This window comes from Monodelphis domestica, chromosome 3, assembly GCF_027887165.1.
Source record: "Monodelphis domestica isolate mMonDom1 chromosome 3, mMonDom1.pri, whole genome shotgun sequence".
Classification (NCBI taxonomy): domain Eukaryota; kingdom Metazoa; phylum Chordata; class Mammalia; order Didelphimorphia; family Didelphidae; genus Monodelphis; species Monodelphis domestica.
This window is the reverse complement of record NC_077229.1, coordinates 343,951,140-343,975,908: the sequence shown is the minus strand read 5'-3', so window position 1 is coordinate 343,975,908 and position 24,769 is coordinate 343,951,140. Positions and strand designations below refer to the sequence as shown.

The 24,769-nt window shown below is 38.2% G+C and overlaps 1 protein-coding gene across 1 annotated transcript; it reads left to right on the top strand.

The window, feature by feature from the left end:
* The first annotated feature begins 462 nt into the window (after nt 1-462).
* Nucleotides 463-19,093, top strand: LOC100017160 (serpin B6-like). The gene is made up of 7 exons (XM_001365866.5): nt 463-768; nt 7,296-7,471; nt 10,818-10,955; nt 11,315-11,432; nt 13,427-13,569; nt 16,614-16,769; nt 18,458-19,093. Exons 2-7 carry the CDS (start codon nt 7,304-7,306, stop codon nt 18,857-18,859), a joined length of 1,125 nt encoding a protein of 374 aa, XP_001365903.1. The 5' UTR covers nt 463-768; nt 7,296-7,303; the 3' UTR covers nt 18,860-19,093.
* The last annotated feature ends 5,676 nt before the right edge of the window (nt 19,094-24,769 follow it).

Sequence of the window (24,769 nt, the reverse complement as noted above, 5' to 3'; positions counted from 1 at the left end):
ACTCAGAGCCCAAATTGTGAGCTCCATAGTCTGATCTACCTGTTCCACATACTGTAGAGTGGAGGAGATTATTAGCCTCAGGTAATACCTACATTTTGTAACAGCCACCTAATAGAGATTATGACCTGCTTTTGTTCCTCAACCTGTCAGCTCCTGCAATAGAAACTTTTTGGTCCCCCAGGCTGGCAGGTGGTTTCTTAACTGTCACCATAAAAGATGCCCTCTCTGTGAAGAGCCTTGGGATAGGGCGAGAAGTTGTGCTGGCTGCTGGCCAGTCTTAGCCAGTCTCTGGTCAGGCCAGATGTTCTGCAGCTGAGCTCCACCCTCCTAGGCACATCTTACAGAGTACAGTGCTTGGTTATTTCGTTTATTCCTTATGGAGAGGGGCAGGGGGGTGGGGGTGGGGAAGGCAAGATAGTAAGATAGTTCTCAGTATCCAGATTTTGTAGATCAGGAAACTAAGGTTCCAAGAGTGACTTGTTGAGACTCAGTTAATCAGCTAAGTGGGATTTGGACTCACATCTTCTAGCAATAAAACCAGAATTCTTTTCCATCACAACACCCGGGGTTTGGGGCACAGAACCAACATCCGCCCCTCTGACTCAGCTCCCCTCAGCTCTAAGACCTAGCACGAAGTACTCCACTTCCTTCCCTCCCTATCTCACAACTAGAGTAGCTACAGCATCTGCAGGGACCAAGACCACAACCTGAGTAATCGCATAAATAAGAGCGGCAGCAGCGGTGGCAGCAGTGGCAACAAGGCTCCAGGTATAGTATAGGGGAGACTCCATCACTTGGTTCTCTCTCACCTGGCCATCTGCTTCCCAGCTCTGTAATCATTCTGGGTGGAGGAAGGAAGGGGCTGAGCATGCACTGAGCTGGATGAGTGAGAGCTGGGAAAGGAAGTCTGTGGGGAAACTGCAAAAAAACCAGTGAGAGGACTTGCTGAAGGCCAGTGGTCTGTGGGTTTTATTGTCTTAGGCATCATCTTCTCAGCTGCTCTATGTGGTAGCTCTAGATGGCCACCCACTTTGTCCATATGTGACTGTAATGAACATTTGAGGAAGAAGACAGAGGCTTTGCTTACTTGGAGATTTTCGTTTATTTAGTTAGATTGGGCTGTGGCTAGATTGAAATGAATTTTATTCGTTTCTTTGGAAGTTTCTTTTGGTTTCATATGATTTTTGAGAGTAAAGTGTTTATTTTTAGAAGTTTAAATATTAGGAATACAGATGAGAGCAAGCAGAGAATATTTGGAAAATGGACCTTATAAAGTTTTCCCCATATGAGTTTTGTCACTTGAGTAGAGTTGTACTTCTGTGTGGCCCCAAATAGACTGGATCTGCCTGGCACTACAGGCTATATGACCCTGGCACACCATAGAGCTGCCTAGTGGATGACTGAGGAATCACATTTGATCTGTTTAGACCCAATGGGCAAAACTAGAAACAATGAGTTTTGAAGTGGAAGAGTTGGAAATGTTAGTTTCAGAAAACTTTGTAATAACCAGATATTTTTAAATGACTTAGTTACCTTGTAGGGAGGGGATAGGGGAAAGTGAATAAGTCTATCTATCTATCTATCTATCTATCTATCTATCTATCTATCTATGTCTCTATGTTTATCTATTATCTATCATATTTAAGTCTATAATCTGTCTGTCAATCTATCTTTCTATGTGTCTGTCTCTTTCTATCTATTTATTAACCAATTTTTCTACCATCTTGAAGGAAAGGAAATAAGTAGATATCGATATATACATATATAGATATATGTGTATGTGTATATATATATAATCATATAAATATATATTAGCACATAGATGATACATATTTATATAGCCTGCTTATGTATCACCCACTATGTGTCAAGCACTTCACAAATATAATCCCAATATAATCTCATGCCATTTTTACAAAAACTCTGGGAAGTACATGCTATCATTCTCCCCATTTTACAGTTTAGGAAACTGAGGTTAAGGGACTCATCTGGGGTTACATTGCTAGTCATTCTGAAGCTAGATTTGAACTTGAGTCTTACTGACTTCAGGCCCACTACACAAATGCTACAAGTCCTGGGTAGTTTTGGAGATCTTTCTTTCTTCAGAAACTACCTGATCATTTGTTGGGGATGTTCTAATGAGGATTCTTACTTGAGTTTAGACTGATTGTTGTGGTATTTTTCAACTCCAAGATTCTGTGAGTGCCTTGGAGACTTCTCTTTCCCCTGCTTGTTTAATAGTCTCATCAGTTCCTTGTATGAAAACAAAGATAGTACATGCCATCATTTTTATGATTCTGCAATTCTAGACAAGAGAAGTGAAATACCCAAAGAAATTTACCATGATTTACTGTTTGGCCCAAACTAGCAGGATTAAATGTAATTTAATTAAGTATAAAATACTAAAATTGTTTTTTGTTTTGTTTTGTTTTCATATAAGAAAAAAAGTGTGGAACACTGCATGTCATATTGCACTATTTTGATAGGTTGGTCAGTTTAACTGAACTTTTTTTTTTATAAAGGATAATCTGGCAGGGGCAGGGAGGATATATTGCAAAAATGAAGGTAATGCTAAAAAATTCATAAATTTTTTAAAGTTATAGAAAGTACAGCAAGTATAGGATGGAGAAGGCATGGCTAGGTGATAGTTTATATTTTAAAAAAGAAACACATAGTGGTTTTAGTGGCTTGAAAGTTTATCTTCCATAGTAGGAAATACATTTCTTGAGATACAAATAGAAACTGAATGCCCACTTGTTAGGGATGTTATGCTATGGATTCTTACTGTGGTATAGGTTGAACTAGATGTCCTCTAAGATTTTGTGATTCTATAGTTACAGGCTATGGAAGCATGGAATGGGACAAGTAAAATTCCCAACATGTAGGAATTTGTGGACTAAACAAGGAACCAGTGCAGAGATTCAAGAATAAGTGGACTGGTTCTTGTGATACACATCTGTAGCTGGTGGATTATTTAAATTTGGAAGTTCTTTGCTACAGTGAGCTATAGAAAATCAAGTGTCACATTAAATCTGGCCCCAATAATATGAGCTCCCAGAAGTGAGATGCTTCCAGACTGCCTAAACAAATATTATCTGATTTTCCAAGTCAGAAAGAGAGAGAGGGGGAGAGACTGTATTTGGCTTGGTTGTGCATTGAAGAGAAGCTCCTTAAAACCTGAATGTCAAATGTCATCTTCATTTGGCATCTTTTCAGGATTTTATCAGGTCTAGGTTTATTTGCTAATGAGATATTTGACTGGTATTTAATCACAAAGCTGATGAAAGTAAATTACCTAATAATGTACCAGATTTCATAGGACTGGCAGTATGTGGGTAGCAAAGAACAGAAGGTTGGGTTGTGATATGGGTGGGAGAGGCAGTGGTGATGCAGGGTCAGATCATAGGACCATAAGATGAGGAAGGGAAGGTCCTGTGCTAAACTTCACAAATATTATCTCATTTAATCCTCACAACAACCCTTTGAGGTAAGTACTGTTATTATTTTCATTTTATAGCTGAAGAAATTGGAGGAAACAGCAGTTAAGCAATTTTAGTGAAGCCAGATTTAAATTCAGATCTTCCTGACTCCAGGTTATCATTCTATTTATTAACAGTGCCACCAGCAACTCCCCATAAGATTATAGACCTAGAGATGGAAGGAATACTAGAAACTATCAAGTTCAATCCCTTTATTTTATAAATTAAGAAACTGAGGCATTGAACATCTAAGTGACTTGTCTCAGCTCAAATAGTTGTTAAGTATTTGAGACAGGATTTGAACTCATGTCTTCCTGCCTTGAAGTCTATTACCCTATTGACTAAAGCATACTGTGTTTTCCCCAAACATATATATATATGTGTGTGTGTATGTATATATATATATTCATCATTTCTGAGATCATCTATAAAATGTTAGAGCTAGTGTAGATGTGTAAAATCTATTCTGAGGGATAACATTTTATGACTGTGATCTCATCTAGTAAAATTTTACCCTGTCCACTAATCCTAACATCTTTTCTTGTTGCCATTGATTTTTTTTCATCTTAAAAGAGTTTTGTTTCATTGCCATAGCCCCTCTCACTTTGCTTATTAGTCATCTGTGATCACTTTTTCAGTGTTTTCTCTTCATAGTCTTTTATGTTTTTCATTTTAAAAGAGGTAACTAAGCCAAACATTCTTTGCTGTAGTGATATGAGTCATATGTTTGTTGTAAAAATATTAAGCACTGAATTGAAAACATAAAGCAAAGGGAGACTCCTAGAAATCATTTGCATGACTAATACTTGCACAATGTGTGGCTTTCACTTTTTTTTTTTTTTGCTAAAGGGCTCCATAACAGAACTCATTATCTTCCCTTCCCTCTTCAATCCATCTCTTTTAGATTCAATATCCTTCCAGTTACCTAAGTTCTGAACCTTGGAGTTGAGAGATTTTATTTTTAATATATTGAATTATTTCTATTTCTCAGTTTTGAATTAGTCTTAAATCAGTTCTTTGATCTTTGTACCCATTCCTTCATTTATTAGAACTCCAAGGAATGACCCCGCCCCATGCCTGGTAAATAGAAAAAGGAAATAACGAGGCTTATCTTGCTTGGTAAATAAGAACTAATTTAGGCTAAAAGTTATTGCTAAAGACACGAAACTAAGTACCTGACTGCTCACCATCACCCAAGGGATGGGGAAGTTTTGAGAGTTTTGATGAATCTCCTCCCCAGTGGCTATTGACCAGTTAGTGATGTCTTGGGTTGTCCAAGAGAGGGTCTTTTCTCCTTCAATTACTAAGCAATAAGTTCTCAAAGTTTCTATTTGTGAATCTGCTCAAGTGCCTCTGTTTTTTTTTAATTATTGAGAGAAATCACTGACCAATTAGTGTATTGGTTAATGCTTGCCTAATTTAACTTGATAATCTTACCCAGAAGCCAGGTTCTTGGAAGTTTGGATTTTAAGCATCATCATGAACTCCTCTCTCCCTAATCCCATATATCTATTCTGTTGACAATTCCTGATGATTTTATTACTACAATATTTTTAGCATTTGTCCCCTTTTCTCCACTCAGCCACCCCCCTAGTACAAGCCTTCATCACCTCTCACCTGCATTAACTATGACAACAATCTCCTAATTTGTCTCACTGGCTCAAATTTCCCCTTAGTCCACTCCATCTACACCACAGCTGCCAAAATAACATTCATTCCCCTTACTCCAGACTCACTCTGGAGAAAGATTGGTCTCCAGTACTGATAGATCAGCTTTTCAGCTGAACAGTGATGTGCTACATTCCTTGTTCATTGACCAACAGCAGCTGCTCAACTAATCAATCAACAAGTTTCACCTAATATATACCAGATACTGTGCTAGACTCAAGGGATACAAAGATGAAAATTAACTAAACCTTGATTTTAACTAGCTTACGTTCTATCAGGAGACTCTCTCTCTCTCTTTCTCTCTCACTCTTTCTCTTTCTCTCTATGTGTGTATTTATACATATACACACAAATATATATATGTGTGTGTGTGTAATTTATGGATATGCACATATTATATATACAAATATGTGATATATATCATATCTATCTATCTATAGGTAGATAGATATATATCATACAACACATACATACAATGTGTTGTATATGCAGCTCCCTATCATCTCTAGGATCAAATTCTACCTTCTGTTTGGTACCTAGAGCTCTTCTCCTCTTGACTCTCATCTCTCTTTCCAGCCTTGCTATATAATTGCCCTTCATAGATTCTATACCAAAGTGGGCTTCTTGTTCTTTTTGCATACATCACACTACATTTTTGGCCTCAAGTCTCTCCCAACTCTGATCCAGCCACTTATTCAGTCACTAATCATTTTCCTAAAGCACAGATTTCTTCATGTCAACAGCCTTCGTCTTTCCCACTCAGTAAACTTCAATGAATCCCTGTGGCCTCCAGGATCAAATACAAAATACACTATTTGAGACTCAGAGCCCTTCAAAACTTTGTCCCTTTCTACCTTTCTAGTTTTCTTTTCCCTTAGTCTACCAATCACTGGCCTCCTGGCTATTCCACAAACAAGGCATTCCTTCCCTTGCTGCCCCCATGTCTGGAACAGTCTCCTTCTCCTCTACTCCAGTTAATGACCACCCTGGCTTCCTTTAGGTCCCCACTAAACTTATCTTTTACTGGATGCCTCCTCCAACTTCTCTGAATGCTAGTGCCTGCTTTCTATGAATTATTTCCTAATCATCCTGTATAGAACTTGCTTTGTCTCTATTTGCTTACATTGTCTCTCTCATTCAGGTGTAAACTGGAGGGCAGGGACTGTCTTTTGCCTCTTTTAATATCCCAAGCATTTAGTAAAGTACTAGGTACATAGTATGTACTTCAATGTTTATTAATTGATTGATTGACTTGAGCATCCTTTTAAAATGGAAGTTTTAGAAAGAGTCATTCAAATGGAGGAAAGGGCTCCAGAGAACAGAGGGTGTGAGTTCCAGAGATAGAAGTAAACTTCAAGGAAAGAAGTTTCTGGGGCACGAGTAAATATTGAACAAAAGAAGCCAAAGAAAAAGAAAGGTGGGAATGTAATGCCAGGGCCTCCCTTTTCATAGAAGAGTAGAAATGCAGAAGCTCTGGGTCCTTCCTTTGTAAGATAGGCTCTATTTTCACATAAAGAAATAAATGCAGCTTCCATTTTTTTGTGCCATAAAAATGGCACAAAGATTTTAGTATTAGAAGATACATTGAAGTTAGAGTCAGAAGACTTGCTTGGAATCTAGTTCTGTCACCTGTGTGGCATTGTAGAGAACTCTCCTCCTCATCTCAGTTTCTTCACATATAAATTTGCAGGAGTTGTTCAGTCATTTTTCAGTTATGCCCTACTCTTTGTGACTCCATTTGAGGTTTTCTTGGCAAAGATTTTAGAGTGGTTTGCCATTGTCTTTTCCAGCTCATTTTATAGATGAGAAAACAGAGACAAAGAGGGATAAGTGAGTTGCCCAGGGTCACACAGCTAATAAGTGTCTGAGGCCAAGTTTGAACTTAAGAAGAAGAGTCTTCCTTACTCCAGGCATTTCACTCTATCCACTGCACCACCTTGCTGCTCCAAATCTGTAGGAGCACCAGATGATTTTTAAGAACCATCCACCTTGAGCTCATATGAATATATTGCTAAAAGGTCTGAATGCATCTCTTTTCTTTCTTATAAAATTAATGTTTTGTTTTTACTAAATCCCAGTATTAACTGCCTAGAATAAAGATGGAAAAGCTGTATGTCTGTGTAGCCTGACCTTTTTGATCTTTTACAGGTTCCATTATGGATTCTTTCTCTGAAGCAAATGGCCCCTTTGCCATTAACCTTCTGAAAAAATTGAGTGAAAAAGACAACTCACAAAATGTAGTTTTTTCTCCCCTGAGCATTTCATCTGCCCTTGGCATGCTTTTCCTGGGGGCCAGAGGAAACACAGCAGCCCAGATTGTAAAGGTATGTTTATTGGTCCCAAGAGAAGATGTAAAAAAGCTGGACTTCTTTGTTCATTTCCACAGAGCCAGAATTTCTCTACCTCAAGGAATCTTACATCAAAGAAAAACTCTTAGCTGTGTAACATTGTAGCTTATTATCTATACCTCATTAGTCCAGTCTTATGGGACAAGAATATGGGGATACAATAGGCAGTTTATATCTGTGAGAAAGCCTTGAGTGTTTATTAATATGTCCTGGATTTAGAGGCGAATTAGCTTCACAGTAAAGTTACTTTCCATTAATTTGCAAAACTACACATTTTATCACACACACGTACTTGGACCTTTGAAATACACTTAATACTCCAATGGACTAGTAATCACATTAATTTGAATGTTCCCTCTAACTTTGTTTATCGCAGCCCATCCTGTGTCACTCCTGTCCATATCCTCCCAGAAGATAGCCACACAAAGTCTACCAAACATATTAGATGCCTTTTTAACTTTCTCCAGACCTCACAAGCTCACCACAGGGATTTAATCCATGAAACTGAAATATATCTATGTCAATTCATTTTTCTATAGAATAAGTGTCTATTAGAATAGGAGATGTTGCATATAGGATTCTCTTTGGTAAATGGTATAAATGCATATACATGGACATTTTAAATACTGAACCAAATTCAATGTTGAAAATCTTGCTCTGGAGTCTTTCAGAAGAGTAATATAGGTTTCCACCATTTTTAAATTATGTAATTAAAGACTGATGATTGTGTTTTAAAGAGAAAGCCATTATTTAGTTACCTTTCCTGCCCAGTGACCTTGAAAGCTTAGATAAGATCAGAAACACGATTTGTCATTTAAAAAGTCAATATTGCATGACTAGGGACTACCTTATTCTTCTAGATTTATAAGAGATAAGCATATCTGTAAGTAAACAAGGTTTCATTTTTTTCCTTTCATTTCATGAATTTCAGAAACATTTCACGTTTTTAGTAAACTCTTAAGAGAAAGAAAGATAGAAAAAACAAAATATGAATTGGAAACAGTAGAGAATGGACGTGGAAAGACCTATAAGTAAGTTCTTGCAATAGTTCAGGTCCATTGTAATGGGAATAGAGAAGAGATACACATGACATTTAAAAATTGCTATATGCAATCTAACTATCTAAAAGCCAGTTGCCTCCTCCTGTGCAAATATCAAGATAGTCATTTGAACAGTCCAGGACCACTGTCTTGTTAACTATCTTATGCCTTGTGGGAGCTTTACCACTTTGAAGAACTGCTTGTTTCTCTTCCTTTATTTTATGATTTATAAAACATTGTTATCTTCTGTTAAAGCTTAAAGCTTTGCAATCTGAACATATTCAGTCTCCTGGTCATTACTGGAAACACTTTCTATCCCATAGGACCAGGAGTCTGCTAGTTAATATTTAACAACCAGCTCTCCCAGCATAACATCTTTTTAATTTTAATCTGCACTATTAACATTTTCTCTGTCAATTTATTAATCTAAACAATCAACTAAACAATAGGTCCTAATTTGTAGTGTTTGCCAGTTTCTGAGGTAAAAATGATTACATTAAAAATTTAATAATTGATTTTCAAGCTTTCACAAGCCATTTCAGAGTGGCTCTACCATACCACAGCATATCTATCTATCTATCTATCTATCTATCTATCTATCTATCTATCTATCTATCTATCCATGTATATATTAATTAGGTGGAGATGTAAGCTCTCCATCCGATTTTCCTCTCATAGCCATTCCATGATTGTCCCATTATTCACAATCTTAAAAAATATATATATTCACACATATATAGATGTATATATATACATTCATATACATATCTACATATATATGTATTATTGTTCAAGGTAATATACAGTAATCTATACTAGACTCCATTTCTCTTATTCAACTCTCAACTATTCCTTTAAACTAGAGGCTGATAGAGAGGTCAGAGAAAAGACAAATTGCATGGCTATGCATCATTGTAATCTTGCCTAACTCTTTCCAAAAAGGACTGTAGTTTCTACCTTGAGAAGTCTAGGAGAAGGGCCATGGCCGGGTGCTTAAACCTACTTTAGTCTATCTCGAGGAGGTTTATCAGTCTAGAACTACATCTTTCTGCCCTCTCAAATATCTATGATGGTCTAGTCTAGGAGTAGAAATCTTCATTTCGGAAGAAAAGATCCTTCCCTGGATGACCATGAATAGGAAGTTCATGCTTACCAACTTAGCTTCTCCCCATCAAATATTGGTTACACAAGAGTCTGCCATAAGGAGTAGAAAAGCAAAACTTCACTTATGCAAACAAAAAGCAATTATAGAAGTTCTACAGATTGTAATATACCAGAAAATAACAAGAATGAATAAATGCACTCTCTAGATGGAAGCAAGATAAGAATGCAGCTCAAAACAAGAGAGAAGGACTGATCTTTATCAAAGGAAGTTCCTTCCAGAAGTCTCTAGGTAAGCTAGCTGTAAGTCAGGGACCTCTTGAGAAACCAGCTTCTCATACATGCTTCTCTTCCCTAGAAAACTCTTTGGCACCAGTTCCATCATGCGAAGCACAGACAAAAGCATAATACTGTGCTCAGTATTCTCTCCACAAATCTGGAATTTCATCTCCTTCCTTATATGCAAACAAACACAAAACACAACCAGGCAGTGGTGAAAGACTGGCTACAAAGAGAAAAGTCAAACTCCTAAAATGACATGGACAGTATTATATAGCAGAGCATGGAACTGCTCCAACCAGAACAATTCCAATTGGGATTCTAATTGGGAAAAAATAATTAAGACAATTTTATTGTAGCTAGTACTGGAATAGAGACCAAATAGCTTAGAATGTACCGAGTACTCATCCCACAAGGTACACATGTAGTTATCTCATGACAAACCCTCTGACTAGTGAAGCTAGGCTGAGGAAGAATCCTGAAAGTATCAAAAGTCTCTTCTACCAATTAATGCATCCACAAGTTTTCCTATAATGGGAATAAAAACAATAACAACAGCCATCTAACGATCCTCATTCTGACATACTGACTTTAATGGCCGCGTGAGTTTGAGAAGTTTTGCAACGAAAACCTCTTTCTTTGTAATTCTGGTATCACCCCCCCCCCCAATTACTTCTTCTAGCTCATGTTTTGTCTCCAATTTTCTTTTCTCTTGGAATGAAGGTTTGTTAAGTGGTGTCCCACTCCTAGCATGGATTAAGTCTCTAGAACATACAGTAAATCAGTCCACTCCTTTTCATTTGAGGGAAGATGCTCTCAAGATTTGCTGGTGGCAAGTGGTTCTTTGGAAGCCAAAGATCAGTGCTGATGAGGATTTTAATTTGTTTCCCTTTTCTTAATAGGTGCTTTCTTTAAACAGAGGTGGGGACATCCACAGGGATCTTCAGGCACTTTTCACTGAAGTGAACAAATCTGGTACTCAGCACTCACTGAAAATGGCCAACAAGCTCTTTGGAGAAAAGGCTTACAATTTCCTCTCTGTAAGTTCAATTGATAAAGTGATAAAGAAGGGAAATGAAAATAGGTTGTGGGGAGGATAGGATAAAGGCCCTCAATAACACAAGCATCCTGTTAAATTTTTACTTTAAGTTAGTATGCTATAATAAAAACTGGACTTCAAAAAATCATTTCTAAGGTACCTTGTATCTATTCTTGACTGTATGTGCCATATCCACCCCTGCCTCTACACTGGAATATCTGTGAATTATGTCCAATGGGGGCTTAGGACTTGAACTAACTTGCTTTCCAAAAAGTACACAGTCATTTTCAGAGTCTCAATCTGTGTACCAGGCTCTACTTAGTAACTGGAGAGCTTGCTTTATATTTTTTCTCTTCATAGACATATAAAGAAGCTTGCCAAAACTTCTATGGTACAGAGCTAGAAGAACTTTCCTTTGCTAATGCCTCAGAGGAGGCCAGGAAACATATAAATGCCTGGATAGCAAAGAAGACTGAAGGTAACAAATTGCATTTGTTTTAAAAATGTTAACTATTTCAGTAATATTGCTGTGAAAGTGTTTAGAGAGACTGGTTGCCACTTCCAAATGGAACTTCAAGGTGCAACCAAACAATCATGACATCCCTAGGAATCCCAAAAATATTTCTTGTTCAATTGTTTCAGTCATGTCCAACTCCTTATGAGTCAATTTGGGATATTCTAGGCAGAAATACTGGTGTGGTTTGCCATTTCCTCTAGCTCATTTTATAAATGAGAAAACTGAGGCAAACAGGGTTAAATGACTTGCTCAGGGTCACTAGTAAGTATCTGAGGAAAGATTTGAATTGAGGAATATGAGTCTTCCTGTCTTCAGGCCTAGAACTTAATTGACTGTGCTTCCTAGCACCCTCCAAGAGATGAAGTATAGTATAAAACAACAAACACCCACACAGAAAAGGAGAGAAAGAGAGAGGGGGGTGGGAAAGAAGGAAGGAAGGAGGGAGGAAAGGAAAGAGGGAGGGAAGGAAGGAGGGAGGGAAGGAAGGAAGGAAGGAAGGAAGGAAGGAAGGAAGGAAGGAAGGAAGGAAGGAAGGAAGGAAGGAAGGAAGGAAGGAAGGAAAGAAGGGAGGGAGGGAGGGAGGAAGGAAAGGAGGAAGGAAGGGAGGGAAGGAAAGAAGGAAGGAAGGAAGGGAGGAAGGAAGGAAGGGAGAAAGGAAGGAAGGGAGGAAAGAAAGAAGGAAGGAAGGAAGGAAGGAAGGGAGGAAGGAAGGGAGGAAGGAAGGAAGGGAGGAAGGAAGGAAGGGAGGAAAGAAAGAAGGAAGGAAGGAAGGAAGGGAGGAAGGAAGGGAGGAAGGAAGGAAGGGAGGAAGGAAAGAAGGAAGGAAGGAAGGAAGGGAGGAAGGAAAGAAGGAAGGAAGGAAGGAAGGGAGGAAGGAAGGGAGGAAGGAAGGAAGGGAGGAAGGAAAGAAGGGAGGAAGGAAGGAAGGGAGGGAGGAAAGAAGGGAGGAAGGAAGGAAGGGAGGGAGGAAGGAAGGGAGGAAGGAAGGAAGGAAAGAAGGGAGGGAGGAAGGGAGGGAGGGAGGAAGGAAGGAAGGAAGGGAGGGAGGGAGGGAGGAAAGAAGGGAGGAAGGAAGGAAGGAAAGAAGGGAGGAAGGAAGGAAGGAAAGAAGGGAGGAAGGAAGGAAGGAAAGAAGGGAGGAAGGAAGGAAGGAAGGGAGGGAGGGAGGAAGGGAAGGAGAGAGGAAAAGAAGTAATAACTCTTCTATAACTCTGAGCCCTCAACCAAAGATTTCCCTCTCACAAAATACTGCAATTTTAAATGTTTCTTTTTTACATGTTTCCATTTTCAAGAGCCTTTTCAATGGTCACTTTCAAATGGCTCCTCAGATTCATTTGAATAGTGGCATACAGATTAGCATTGTGGATGGCTGACAACTGTAATCACAATTTCTGGCTTAGGAGACAAAGCAAAATTTTAAATACAAAAAGTTAAATGAACTTTTCAGAAACAGCAAACCTCCCACCACTGGGGAGGAAAGGTATGATAGCTGTCTTCAAACATTTGGAAATTTATGTGAAGGAGAAATTGTTGTTGTTCAGTCATGTGTGATGTGAATTCTTTGTGAACCAATTTGGACTTTTCTAGGAAGGTGCTAAAATGGTTTGCTATTTTCTTCTCCAGTTCATTCTACAGATGAAGAAACCGAAGCAAACAGAGTTAAATGACTTTCCAGCTAGTCACTTTGAACTCAAGATGATAAGCCTTCCTGATTTTAGGCTCAGCATTATTCATTTTGACACCTACTTACAGAGATACATGAGGGGTAAAATAGCAAAAGAGAGATAATCCTTGCCTTCAAAGGATATTTGATAAATGAAGAATTTTTATCAGTCTTTGATGCCAACATTGTTGGATTTAGGTTATGGACACTGAATTGAAAATCGTGTTACTTTTGGGGAAAGTATGATTTTTTCCCAAACGTTGATTCAATTATTTCTCTATTTTCCTTAAAGGTAAAATTCCAGAAATGTTGCCTACCTGTTCAATTGGTCCATTGGCAAAACTGGTCCTTGTGGATGGCATCTACTTCAAAGGGAAGTGGAATGAACAGTTTGAGGAAAACTATACAAGAGAGATATTTTTTAAAACCAGAAAGGTAGGGAATATTTCTCACACATCCTGACTACTGGTATAACTGAATGAAATAGAAAAAAGAGTATAGATCTTCTTAGGGTTCTGTGTCTTTTGTCTTCTAGCTTCTTCCATCTCAGATCTAAAAATGCCTGAAAGAATAGGGAATAGTCCATAAGGTGTTTAGTTGTGGTTTCAATGGATCAACAACATGGACTTTCCATGACCTTCCCTAACTTCTGTGTCCAAGACCTTGGGCAGCTCACAATGCAGCCTAGCCCACACAGTTTCCCCAAGTGCACAGAGAAACACTAGAAAACCACCCAGGAACAGAACAATGGACACTGCAAGGTGTCCTCTACCTTTCCTATCTGGACCTCCTTCCAAGAGAGTCAGTTTTTCAGTGGCATGGAATAGCATACACCAATTTTACTTCTCCTCTGTGTTTGCTTTCTGTAAGAATTCTGAGCTTAGGTAAATATTGCTAATGGCTCTCAGGAGTATTTCCCACAGATGGCCCTTTGGCATCTTCATGCTTCAACTTCCCTGACTCTTTTACTGCAATTATAATATCCTTCCTCCTGGCACCTGTCATTCTTTCTTTCTCCCTTTGTTTTGTGGAAGGAGATTATGTCCCTGTCTCTGCTTGAACTGAATAAGAGCTGATTCACCCCCTTTAAGAATCAGCTCTATATCGCTATCTCTATCCTTCAGTTATTGCTTAAATAATTTCTTACCAAAAAAATATCTTTTGTTAAGCTGGACTGGGGATGCTCTACTGCCTTCTTATTGGCCAGTTAATCTGGATAAGATGGGCTAGAAGATCTCATGTCATGGCTGTCTTTTCTGACTGTCTCCTTTCTTCCTTGAAGATTTTGCTTTCTGCATTTCTTCTGACAAGATGCGTCCTTCTCTAGGTTCACTTCCATAATTTTCCATACTCCTTTTGGACCTTCAGATTCCATGTCCTAGGTCCTATGCTACCAGAACTCTATGTTTAATACTTTTTTAGAGCAGGAGACTCTCCTTATCTACTGAATGTCTCATCAAAGGGAAGGTGAAGCAAATTCGATTCTAACATACTTCCAGATATCATTTTGCAGAAGGAGTGATTTGAGTAAAATGGGGCGTGTTGCACACTCATTCTCTGAGCCTGCTGGCATATTTCCCTGATCTCAAATCAACATGTTTATAATGTGACTAACCGCACTTGGCCCAGGAATGCCCAATCAAGGACTGATAATAATGACCCTTGTAGGTTAAACATGGCCATACCCTATGAGTCTGAGGTCTCCACTTGCCAATACTGGTCTATTCCCAATCCTTTCCTGCTGTATCCAGGGCATTCAACTAGCCCTGCCAGGCCACTGGAGCAGAGGTTGTTGTTCAGTTGTTTCTGACTCTTTGTGCTAATGCTATCCATGAAGTTTTCCTGGCAAAAATACTAGCATAGTTCACCATTTCCATTTCCAATGGATTACAGCAAACAGAAGTTAAGTGACTTTCCCAGAATCACACATCTAGAAAGTATCTGAGACCAAATTCAAACTTGGGTCTTCCTGATTCTAGACCCAGTGCTCTATCCATTGAAGCAAAGGTACCATAAGGGATTAAGGAATGGGTATTTTTTAAATGCCTCATATAGTTCCACCCTGTAGCAAGTAGAGCTTTATGACATGACAAGGGCAATGGAGAGAGAACGCAAGACTTTCTTTTTTTTGTCTAAATGTTTAATTTTTACCGAAATAGGTGTAATGGCAAGTGAGCGAAAACATTGTCTATTATTTTTTCAAAGGAGAAAAACCCTGTTATGGAAAGTGAAAAGAATTTCACATAATTTTACCGAACAAAGAAATCTCTTTCATGTAGCAATAGCCTACTTTGCTGGAAGTTGAGAGTAGCTGTCTTTTTTTTTTTCCCTTTTAACTGAAGATACCTTTAAGCAGGTATTAGTTGATGATATTTTTCCACTCACTGTCAAAGGTATGGAAATGACTTTTGTTTTCTATTCATCCTACAGATTTCTTTTGCCTGAGTGCATCTTTTCAGCAAATGTAATATAGGGCCAGTAAGGAAGGTTACAACCCCCTACCCTGGTGAATTGGGAGAGGGAGAGAAGGGGTTGAGAGAATGAGAGGGGAGAAGAGGTTGATCTTCCTCTCTCTTCCTCTTGGTGAAGACAAACTGAGTTTGTTTCCCTGAGTATGTCTCCTCAGAGATTTGGTTTGGTAGGTAGAGGTTAAGGACTGGAGGAGAATGGCTTTAGAGAAATGACCCACTGCCTCACTTCTTGATCTTAGCTGTTGTTGAGAGGCAGGATAGATTTTCCTGCCTCTGGTTACCCCACCTACCACTTTCCCTTTGAGATCTGGATTCACTCCTCAACCCTAGTCTTGAGCTAATCCTCCTCTTTGGGGAGAAGTATGTTTCTCCCCTAATCTTCAGTCCCCTTTTTTTGGTGTCAGAGAGTAGGCATACCTGATCTAGATATTAACATTTTAATAGAGAATCACTTAGGGAAGGGAAAGTAGGAGGGTTGGATAAGGAAAATGGGTGGCAGGAGTCCCTAAAGACTGGCATGGCAGACTGACCCCCCCAAATCTTGGGGTCCAGGCTCTAAGCCTTGACCCCTTTTCTGGTCAGTTGCTGGTTGTCCCTATTCTTGAGATAATCTGGTTATTGCTAGAATTCAGGACAATTGGGGAGAGAGAGGTGGAGAAAATCCTTGGAGAGAATTTCCTCAGTAGATGGCTTCTTTCAAAGTCCTATCTACTATGTTGAGTTGAGTTGAGCAAGACTTCCAGGGATCACTAGGAAGCCATTGGTGTCCAAAGGGGAACCTCCAGGCTTAAGATCCTCTTGTCAGGCTCTCAGCTGAAGGAGTGCTATTTCTGAGTTCCACTCAGCCTCTGTTCTTTTCCTGGAATTCTGGGTCTCTTCCTTTCTTCGCCTTCCCCATGTAGGCTGTTTCTTGATTCCTTGGATCAGATTTCCTTCTTTTGCGTCTCCCTCTCAATTATTTCTTTCAATAATCTGGTAGTAATGTCTTATTCACCTTTTCCCCACCAGAATGAGAAAAAGCCAGTACAGATGATGTTTAAGGAAGCAACTTTTAAAATGACCTACATAAAGGAAATGTCCACCAAGATACTGGAGCTGCCCTATGTGGGTGAGGAGCTGAGCATGGTCATCATGCTTCCTGATGAGAACATTGATCTCAATAGGGTAAGTTAGTGATCCCAAGATCAAATAACGTAATTTTTTACATTGTTATGTCACATTGTTCCTTAAGCCTCATCTAGTCCATTTAAGAATTTATTTTGGAGATATAGCCTAGTATAATTGATCAAATACTTTTTGACTATGAATCAGAAAACCTGGATTCTAATCATGGTTCTCATTTTCTAAATTGACATTTTAAGGTCTCTAAACCTTGGTTTCCTCACTAAGATTCAGAGGTTCTGAGTTTAAAGTCTGCTTCTGCCTCTTACAACTGTCACCATGGTTATGCGACTTCTCAATTTGGTTTCCTCATTTATAAAATGAAAGAATGTGGATTAGATATTACACAAATCCTCTCCTAGCTCTAAATATGTGGTTCTTTGGCTGTCAGAATCAACCGAGTAAACAAAGCAATCAGTTGAGAAATAGTATTTTCCCTAGAGATGAGAATGCATAATCTCACTGGCCTATTGGGTTTGAGGCAAAGACCTTAGATATTCTAAAAGTTGGGTTTGAAAGCCAACAATTTACTGGAATTGATGGATGTTCTTTGAAAAAAATGCATAATCAAAATATGGATCCTGGGATCAACTACTCTGTTTCTTAATTCCTCTTGGAAAATTCAAATATAATTTCTTCTGCATATAATGACAAATAAACCAGTTAAAAAGAATTTAATAAAGTCTACTTCATGCCAGGTGCTATGCTTGACACAAGATAAAAAGAATAAAACAAAACAAAACAAAACAAAAGAATGCTTATTAGCTGACATTTCTACAGTATTTTAAGGTTCAGAAAGCACTGTCATCTCATTTGATCCTTCAAACAACTTTTTGAGATAAGTGCTGATATTTTTCCAGTTTTACAGATGAAGAAACTGAGGCTAAGAGAAAAGAAATGATTTGTCTAGGATCATACAATTAATGTTTGAGGCAGAATTTAGATTTCCGTCTTTCTTCCTCTGAGACTAGCATGCTATCCATTTTGCTACCTTGTTGCAAATCAGCAAGCAAAGCACAGTAATAGACTTTCTTTACTAGAGAAATATGAACTTTAATTTTAGATTGATAGATGCATTTTTTAAACATTAAGTGCCTTTATGGGCCTAGCATTGTGCTAAGCGTTTTACAAGCATTATCTCATTAGATGTACACAACAATTCTGAGAGGTTCATACTATTATTATGCCCATTTTATAATTGAGAAAATGGGAGCAAAAAAAGGTAAAGGGATTTGTCCAAGGTCACAGAGATAGCAAATTCCTGAAGCTGGATTTCTAGGCATATTACACAACCCTTGAAAGAAATATATAATTAAACAAACAGATTCCTGCTTTGGCCAGTTCCAAATGTCTGTATCTATGTCTTTATATAATTATGCACCCAGAGTCTATCTTCACAGTGTAATATCTACACAGTGCAAGATAAAGGGAGCTAAACTTGGTCACTGAACCTGAATTTAAATGGCAGTTCTCCCCTTACTTCAAACAAACTTAATCTCTCTTAGTTCCAGTTTAAGGGGATGAACAAGAGGCCTGCAAAGTTCCAGCTCTTAGATCTTAGATCTATGTGATTTATGACCTTCCTCTCCCATAAGTGGTCCACTTCACAAGCCTAGGATGGCTGAGTCTTTGGGAGGACCAACCAACTGATTGTTTTAACAAGACTATGACTTTCAACCATTGTCTTTCAGGTAGAAGCAGAACTGACCTATGAGAAATTCATAGCGTGGACAAGACCAGACAAGATGAAGAGAACAGAAGTGGGCGTGTTTCTCCCCAAATTTAAACTAGAGGAGCATTATGACATGGAATCTCTTCTTCGCAATTTGGGAATACTGGATGCCTTTGAGGGAGGCAAGGCTGACTTTTCTGGAATGTCAGCTCAGGGAGGCCTCTTTTTGTCCAAGGTTCTACACAAGTCCTATGTTGAGGTTGATGAAGAAGGTGCTGAGGAAGATGCTGCTGCAATTTTCCGAGTGCCCCTTTGTGGAAAAATTCTGCCAACCTTCATCCCTGATCATCCTTTCCTCTTCTTTATCCGGCACAACAAAACCAACAGCATCCTTTTCTGTGGCAAATTTGCTTCTCCATGAAGCTATGCAATTATTTTGCTTACAGTCCATTTGCTATTGCTACTTCTCTATATTTCCCCAAAGGTAGAATAACTAGTCTGTCATCCAAAGTAACATCCTTAATGCAGCAAGCAGGGAAGGAATAGCAATTATGCTTTTTTTTTTCATATTACCTAGCACAGATTTGGGCATATAATATGCATGCAGTAATATCTTTTGTTTGATGGATAATAAAATTCAATTAGTGGAACAGAATTTCAGTGATTGTGTTTCTTTTTTCACTGAATACTATGTTCTTGAGTAGTATAGTATAAGGGGAAGAAAGTTGGCTTTGATGTTAGAGGATTTGGCTTTGATTTTTAGCTTTGCTTTCTATTCCCCCCCTTTTTTTTACCTGAGGCTAAATCACTTGACTACTCAACAGTTTCCTTATTTTTAAAATGTGCAAGTTGGGCTAGATGGCCTCCAAGACATCTTTCCATGGCCTCTACTTTTTCTCCCCACTGGCTAATTATATGTTCCATAATAGAACGTTTCTTCCTCATTTACAAATTGGCATTTCTCTATTTTGTCAAAAATCTAGCACACGTAGACATGGAGAGAATTTAAGACATGGGTGATGATGCCATTCAAATAAATCATGACAAAATCTCAATATTAGAAGGGACCTCAGAGTCTAACCTGTACATGACCAATAATTTCTTCTATAACATTCCCAATGAGTGATCAGCCAATCTTTTCTAGAAGGCTTGAAGTGAAAAAAAAAATCTGCTGATTCCATCCAGGTAGCCCCTTCCTCTCTGAAGAGCTCTACTTGTTATGTACACTGTATGTACATTAAGTTGAAATCTGCCTCTAAAACTCCTTGCTCCTAATTCTATTCTATGGGGTCAGGGGGAAAGAGTTTAGTCCATCTTCCTCATAATAGATCTTCAAATGCTAGATAAACACATAATCCCAGCCTTTGTCTTCTCCAGGCTTCACCTCCTCACTATATACTTCCTTGAGATATTTCTGCATAAAAATCACTCTTGCCTCAGTTCTCCTCACCTTGACAATGTCCTTTCTAAAATGTAGTCCCAAGATTCTGAACACAGTATCCGAAATATGGCCTGATTTCAGAGTGGTCTGGAATAAGGGAATAGGAAGTGGTATCTCTCTCACTCTGGACACTGTTCCACTCTCAAAGCAACCTGAGGGTTTTGGTTGGTATGTCACCGTGCTGACAAATTGAGTTCATACACATGGAAAACCCAGTGGGATTGCTCACTGACTATGGGAGAGTGGTGGGAGGAGGGGAGGGAAAGAACATGAATCATATAACCATGAAAAAAACATGCTAAATTATTTAATTAAATGAAAAATTTCAAATAAAAAAATTGAGTTCATAGTCCATTAAAACCTCAGATCATCTTCAGCTGACCTTTTCCAGAACCATGTTATGTAGGAGCTGCCTGCAGTTCCTAATTAATATCTTTGTGGGTGGACACCTGAGAAGGAGAATGGAGACTGAGGGGAAAATGGGTGAAGAGGTTATAAAGAGAAAGAGAACATAACAAAGGAACAAAGAGTCAGAGACAAAGAGTTAAAACACATGGGCTCCAGCGTGCACCTCTGATGGTATTTAGAGAGAGCTACAGGTGTTCTCAAACTTTTTATTAAAGAATACGGGAATGTGGAGTGGGAGGTAGATAATGAGCACATGACATGGAATAGGATTTAACATTGGCTCAATTGACAACTGCATGGTCAAAGAGGAAGAGGTTAGTCATACATGTGACTAGTATGGAATGTGATCTGACGAGATGGGAGCTAGGACCTTGTGGCAACTAATGTCCTGCTCAGTACTTTTGTACTGCTCTTTTGTCCTTTGGACTGAAGATTTGGAATTACAATAAACAAGAAGTAACATGACCATGAGTCTGGAATATGAACAGATAGGTTACAATGTCAGTACATCAATAATACTTTCAAGATGAGAATATACCTGGGATGCTACAACATAATACTAGTGAAGGTGATTTTGGGGTCCAAATTTTATCTTTATATTTGGCAACATCATCAGGCATGATGGATCAGCTGCTGGTCTGGAGTAATACCTGGGTTCAAATACTTACTTAAACAATTACTAATTATATGACCATAGTCAACCAGTCAATTATTATGTACCTACGATATGTCAGGCACTATGCTAAACAGTTGGGATACAAAAGAGGAAAAAAAACAGGCCCTGCTTCAAGGACCTTACATTCTAAAGGAGAAGACAACAAGCAAACAAGTAAGTACAAAAAGCTATATACAGGATAAATAGGAAATAAGAGAGGAAAGGATCTAGAATTAAGAAAGAATGGGAAAGGTTTGTAGAAAATGAGGTTTTAGCTGCAACTTAAAAGGAAGCCAGAGAAGTAACAACTTGGGTAAGAAACTTAATTTCTCAGTACTTCGGTTTATTCATCTGCAAATAAAGTTAATACTTGTAGAATATCCCTATCTCACAGAGTTGTGAGGATCAAATGAGATTTGGTATGCCAGTTGTTATATAAATTTCAGGTATCTCTATTAAATTCCATCTTGTTAATTTAACACATTATTATGATTTTTCAATGAAGGTATAAGTTATATCTCTCAGCTTTATGTCTTTTTTTTGGGTAAAGATATCTTATTTTACCAATTACATGTAATAATTTTCCACATAAGTTTTCTGAAGTTAAATGATTGTAATAATCTCCCTTTCTCCCTTCCCATTCACTTCCCAGAGCTGGTAAGCAACTTGATCTGGGTTATGTATGTATTTTCATGCAAAACATTTCCATATTGTTCATTTTTGTAAGAGAATACTCATATAAAACCCAACCCCCCTCCCCAAATGCAAATAAACTAAAGTGAAAAACCATATGCTTTGATCTGCATTTCAATTCCAACTGTTCTCTGAAGGTGGATAGCATTCTTTGTCCTAAGTCCTTCAGAATTGTCCTGGATCATTGTAATGCTGAGAGTAGCTAAGTCTTTCACAGTTGATCATCCATCAATATTGCTCTTACTGCGTTCAGTGTTCTCTTGGTTCTGCTCATTTCACTCTGCATCAGTTCATGTAAGATTTTATGTATTCTAAAATTTTAACAACTGTCCTAATGTCATTTATTAAAATGTCAGAAAGCACACAGACAAGGACTCACCTCAGACGTTCTCCATTCTTCCTTCTTCCACATTGACATTGACCTATAAATGAATATTCTTTGAATTTGGTCATCCAAATATTTTTTTAAACCTTTACCTTCTGACTCAGTATCTATTCCAAGATAGAAGCCCTTGGGCTGAGCAATTGGGATTAAGGACATGTCCAGGGTAACACAACTAGGAAGTACATACAAATAGTTTTGAAAGTAATTAATCATTACTATCTAATACATGTGTTGACATCTTGTCCTCAAAGGTAGCATAGATGGTTTTGTCAAATGTTTTACTGGATTCAAAGTAAACTTTACCTACAGGATTTCCCTGATTTATGTCATAAAAAAAATGAAATGAGGTTAGTCTACCATTGTTTGTCATAGTTTACTATGACTATCTTTTTTTACATTTTATTTTTATTGTCATGCAAAACACACTTCCATATTGTCATTGTTGTAAGAGCAAAGTCATACATAACCCAAGCCCCAAAATAAAACCAAAAAATACAGATATGAAAGATGACTCCAACAGTTCTTTCTCTGGAGGTGAATACCATTCCCTGTCATGTATCTTTGAGGATTGTCCCAGATCATGGCTATGTTCTTGATGAAAATGTACTGTTGCATATGGAGCACTGCTTCTTTTCTTAGAGATTTAAAAACCATCCTTTTAGTTAGCATTAGAGAAAAGGCACAGAAAAACAAAATGGCTTCACTCTTGATGGAGCACATGAAAAGACCAAAATTCAGGAAGGGAAATTAGAAGTTTGCTACCTTTGTGGATTAATAAACAATAGATCCCTCTATTATAAATCCAGACCTGTAGAATTTAATCAAAGTACTTTATTGTAATGGGATCATTATCACAGGCCAGATATTGCACAAAATTATCTAGGCATAATATTGACCTATAAAAAATTTAAGAAGTAATTGATACTACTATACAAAAGTCAAACAATAAAACAAACAGATCTAAGGAAAGATTTGATTCAATTCAATTTGGTTGGATTGCATGCAATCCAGCAAAACTTTATGAAGGATCCCTGTATGTCAGATAACATAGTAGGCACTAGGGCTACAAAGGAAAAAAAAAACACAATCCATTCTGCTAAGAGTGGGGTAGAGAGGCAACAAGTATACTTATGCATAAATAGAAACCATATGCAAAATGGACAAAGTAATTTCTGGAACACTATCAACTGGAGGAATATATAGTAGCTAAAATTCTGTTCTTGGAGTCAGGAAATCCTGAGTACAAATATTACCTTGGACTCTGTTTAGGTATATATTTAGGTATATAACCTTGTGCAAGTCATAGCCTCTCTGCCTCAGTTTCTTCATTTGTAAAATGAAATTACTAATAATGTTTGTTATTGATTAGGATTCAGACATTTGTAGAGACCCTTTGCTTAAATTGCCATATATATATATATATATATATATATATATAAATGCCTAGCTATTACTATTCTAAAAATATGGAACCACTGAATCTTTTGAGCCCCAAAGTGACACGGTCTTACCTATGCTTTAGGAATATCAATTTGGTGATTAGTTTTTGTCCTTAATACTCAAAGAGGGCCACAATGACATCCCTGTGCTGGGGTCAGGGTACAGAGTGTCCGGCTGTGGCTGGCCAGACTAATATAGGCTTTGGCACAAGTAGGGCACAAATAGCCTATATGAATATTTGGGATGCAGATGTCTCTAAATTTGTGGTTCTCACATGCCTTTTGAGTGAGTTCAGTTCTGTTTTGCTCATGGATCCTAGAGTCTTCTTTGATGTGGGCACAATATACAGGATGGCCCTGCACCAATGTCTCCCATGTCTCCCAATCAATACAAGAGTTCTTCAGAGAAACTTTCAGAGTGTCCTCATATTGCTTCTTCTGACTTCCATGTGCACACTTGCCTTGGGTGAGTTCTCCATAAAATAGTCTTTTAGTGAAATGTGTTTGGCACTCAGACAATGTGAGCAGCCCATCAGAGTTGTGTTCTCTGCAGTAGTTTTGTAATAATTAAAATTATGAGTCTGAGAGTAGCTTAATAACTTTACTAAATCAAAGTAATAGGAGGAATACTAAAGAGAAGGAAAAATAGGAGAGAAGTAGAGAGATACTTAGCTTTCTAATCTATTGAACACTATGCTAGACATGTGACTAACTCTGATAAGGATTCCTTCAGCTCTCCATGCTCTAGCCAGAAGCCCCAGACAGGCCCCTGGTCTGACCTTGTAAGTTCTTTTCTCTACCCACTGGCTCTCACACATCACATCTCAGGAACCCATCATAGTTTCTTAATTTGCCTGGGCCACCCAGGGAGCCAGTGCCTGTGGGATCAGTTTCCTGTCTCATTGGTTCCTTGGTTCTTTAACTTCCTTTCTCTGAGGGCTGGTCTATACCAGAATTTATTCAGTGGTCTTTGATCTCCAGGTCACTGAGAGATGATGTTAAAAAAGACAACATCATGGAGAGAGAAATCTGCTTCCAACAGTTTGAATGCTTGGCAATTTGACTCTAAGGGCCTCAAGTATCTAACCTTGGCAGCACACATTCCAGGGAGGTACATGTAGAGGATGAGATCAACACAAGCCCTTCTAGAGCTAGCTTAGTGTTTGGGGGCTCTAGAAGGCTAGAAGGGGCTAAAGAAGAGGCATCAAGTCACCTTATTTTCCAGAATGACTAGGTAATTTTATATCTATACTAATAAGACATGAGTAGGCCTGTCCTCCTGAATCCCCAACCCTCTTAACTTTTGTCAT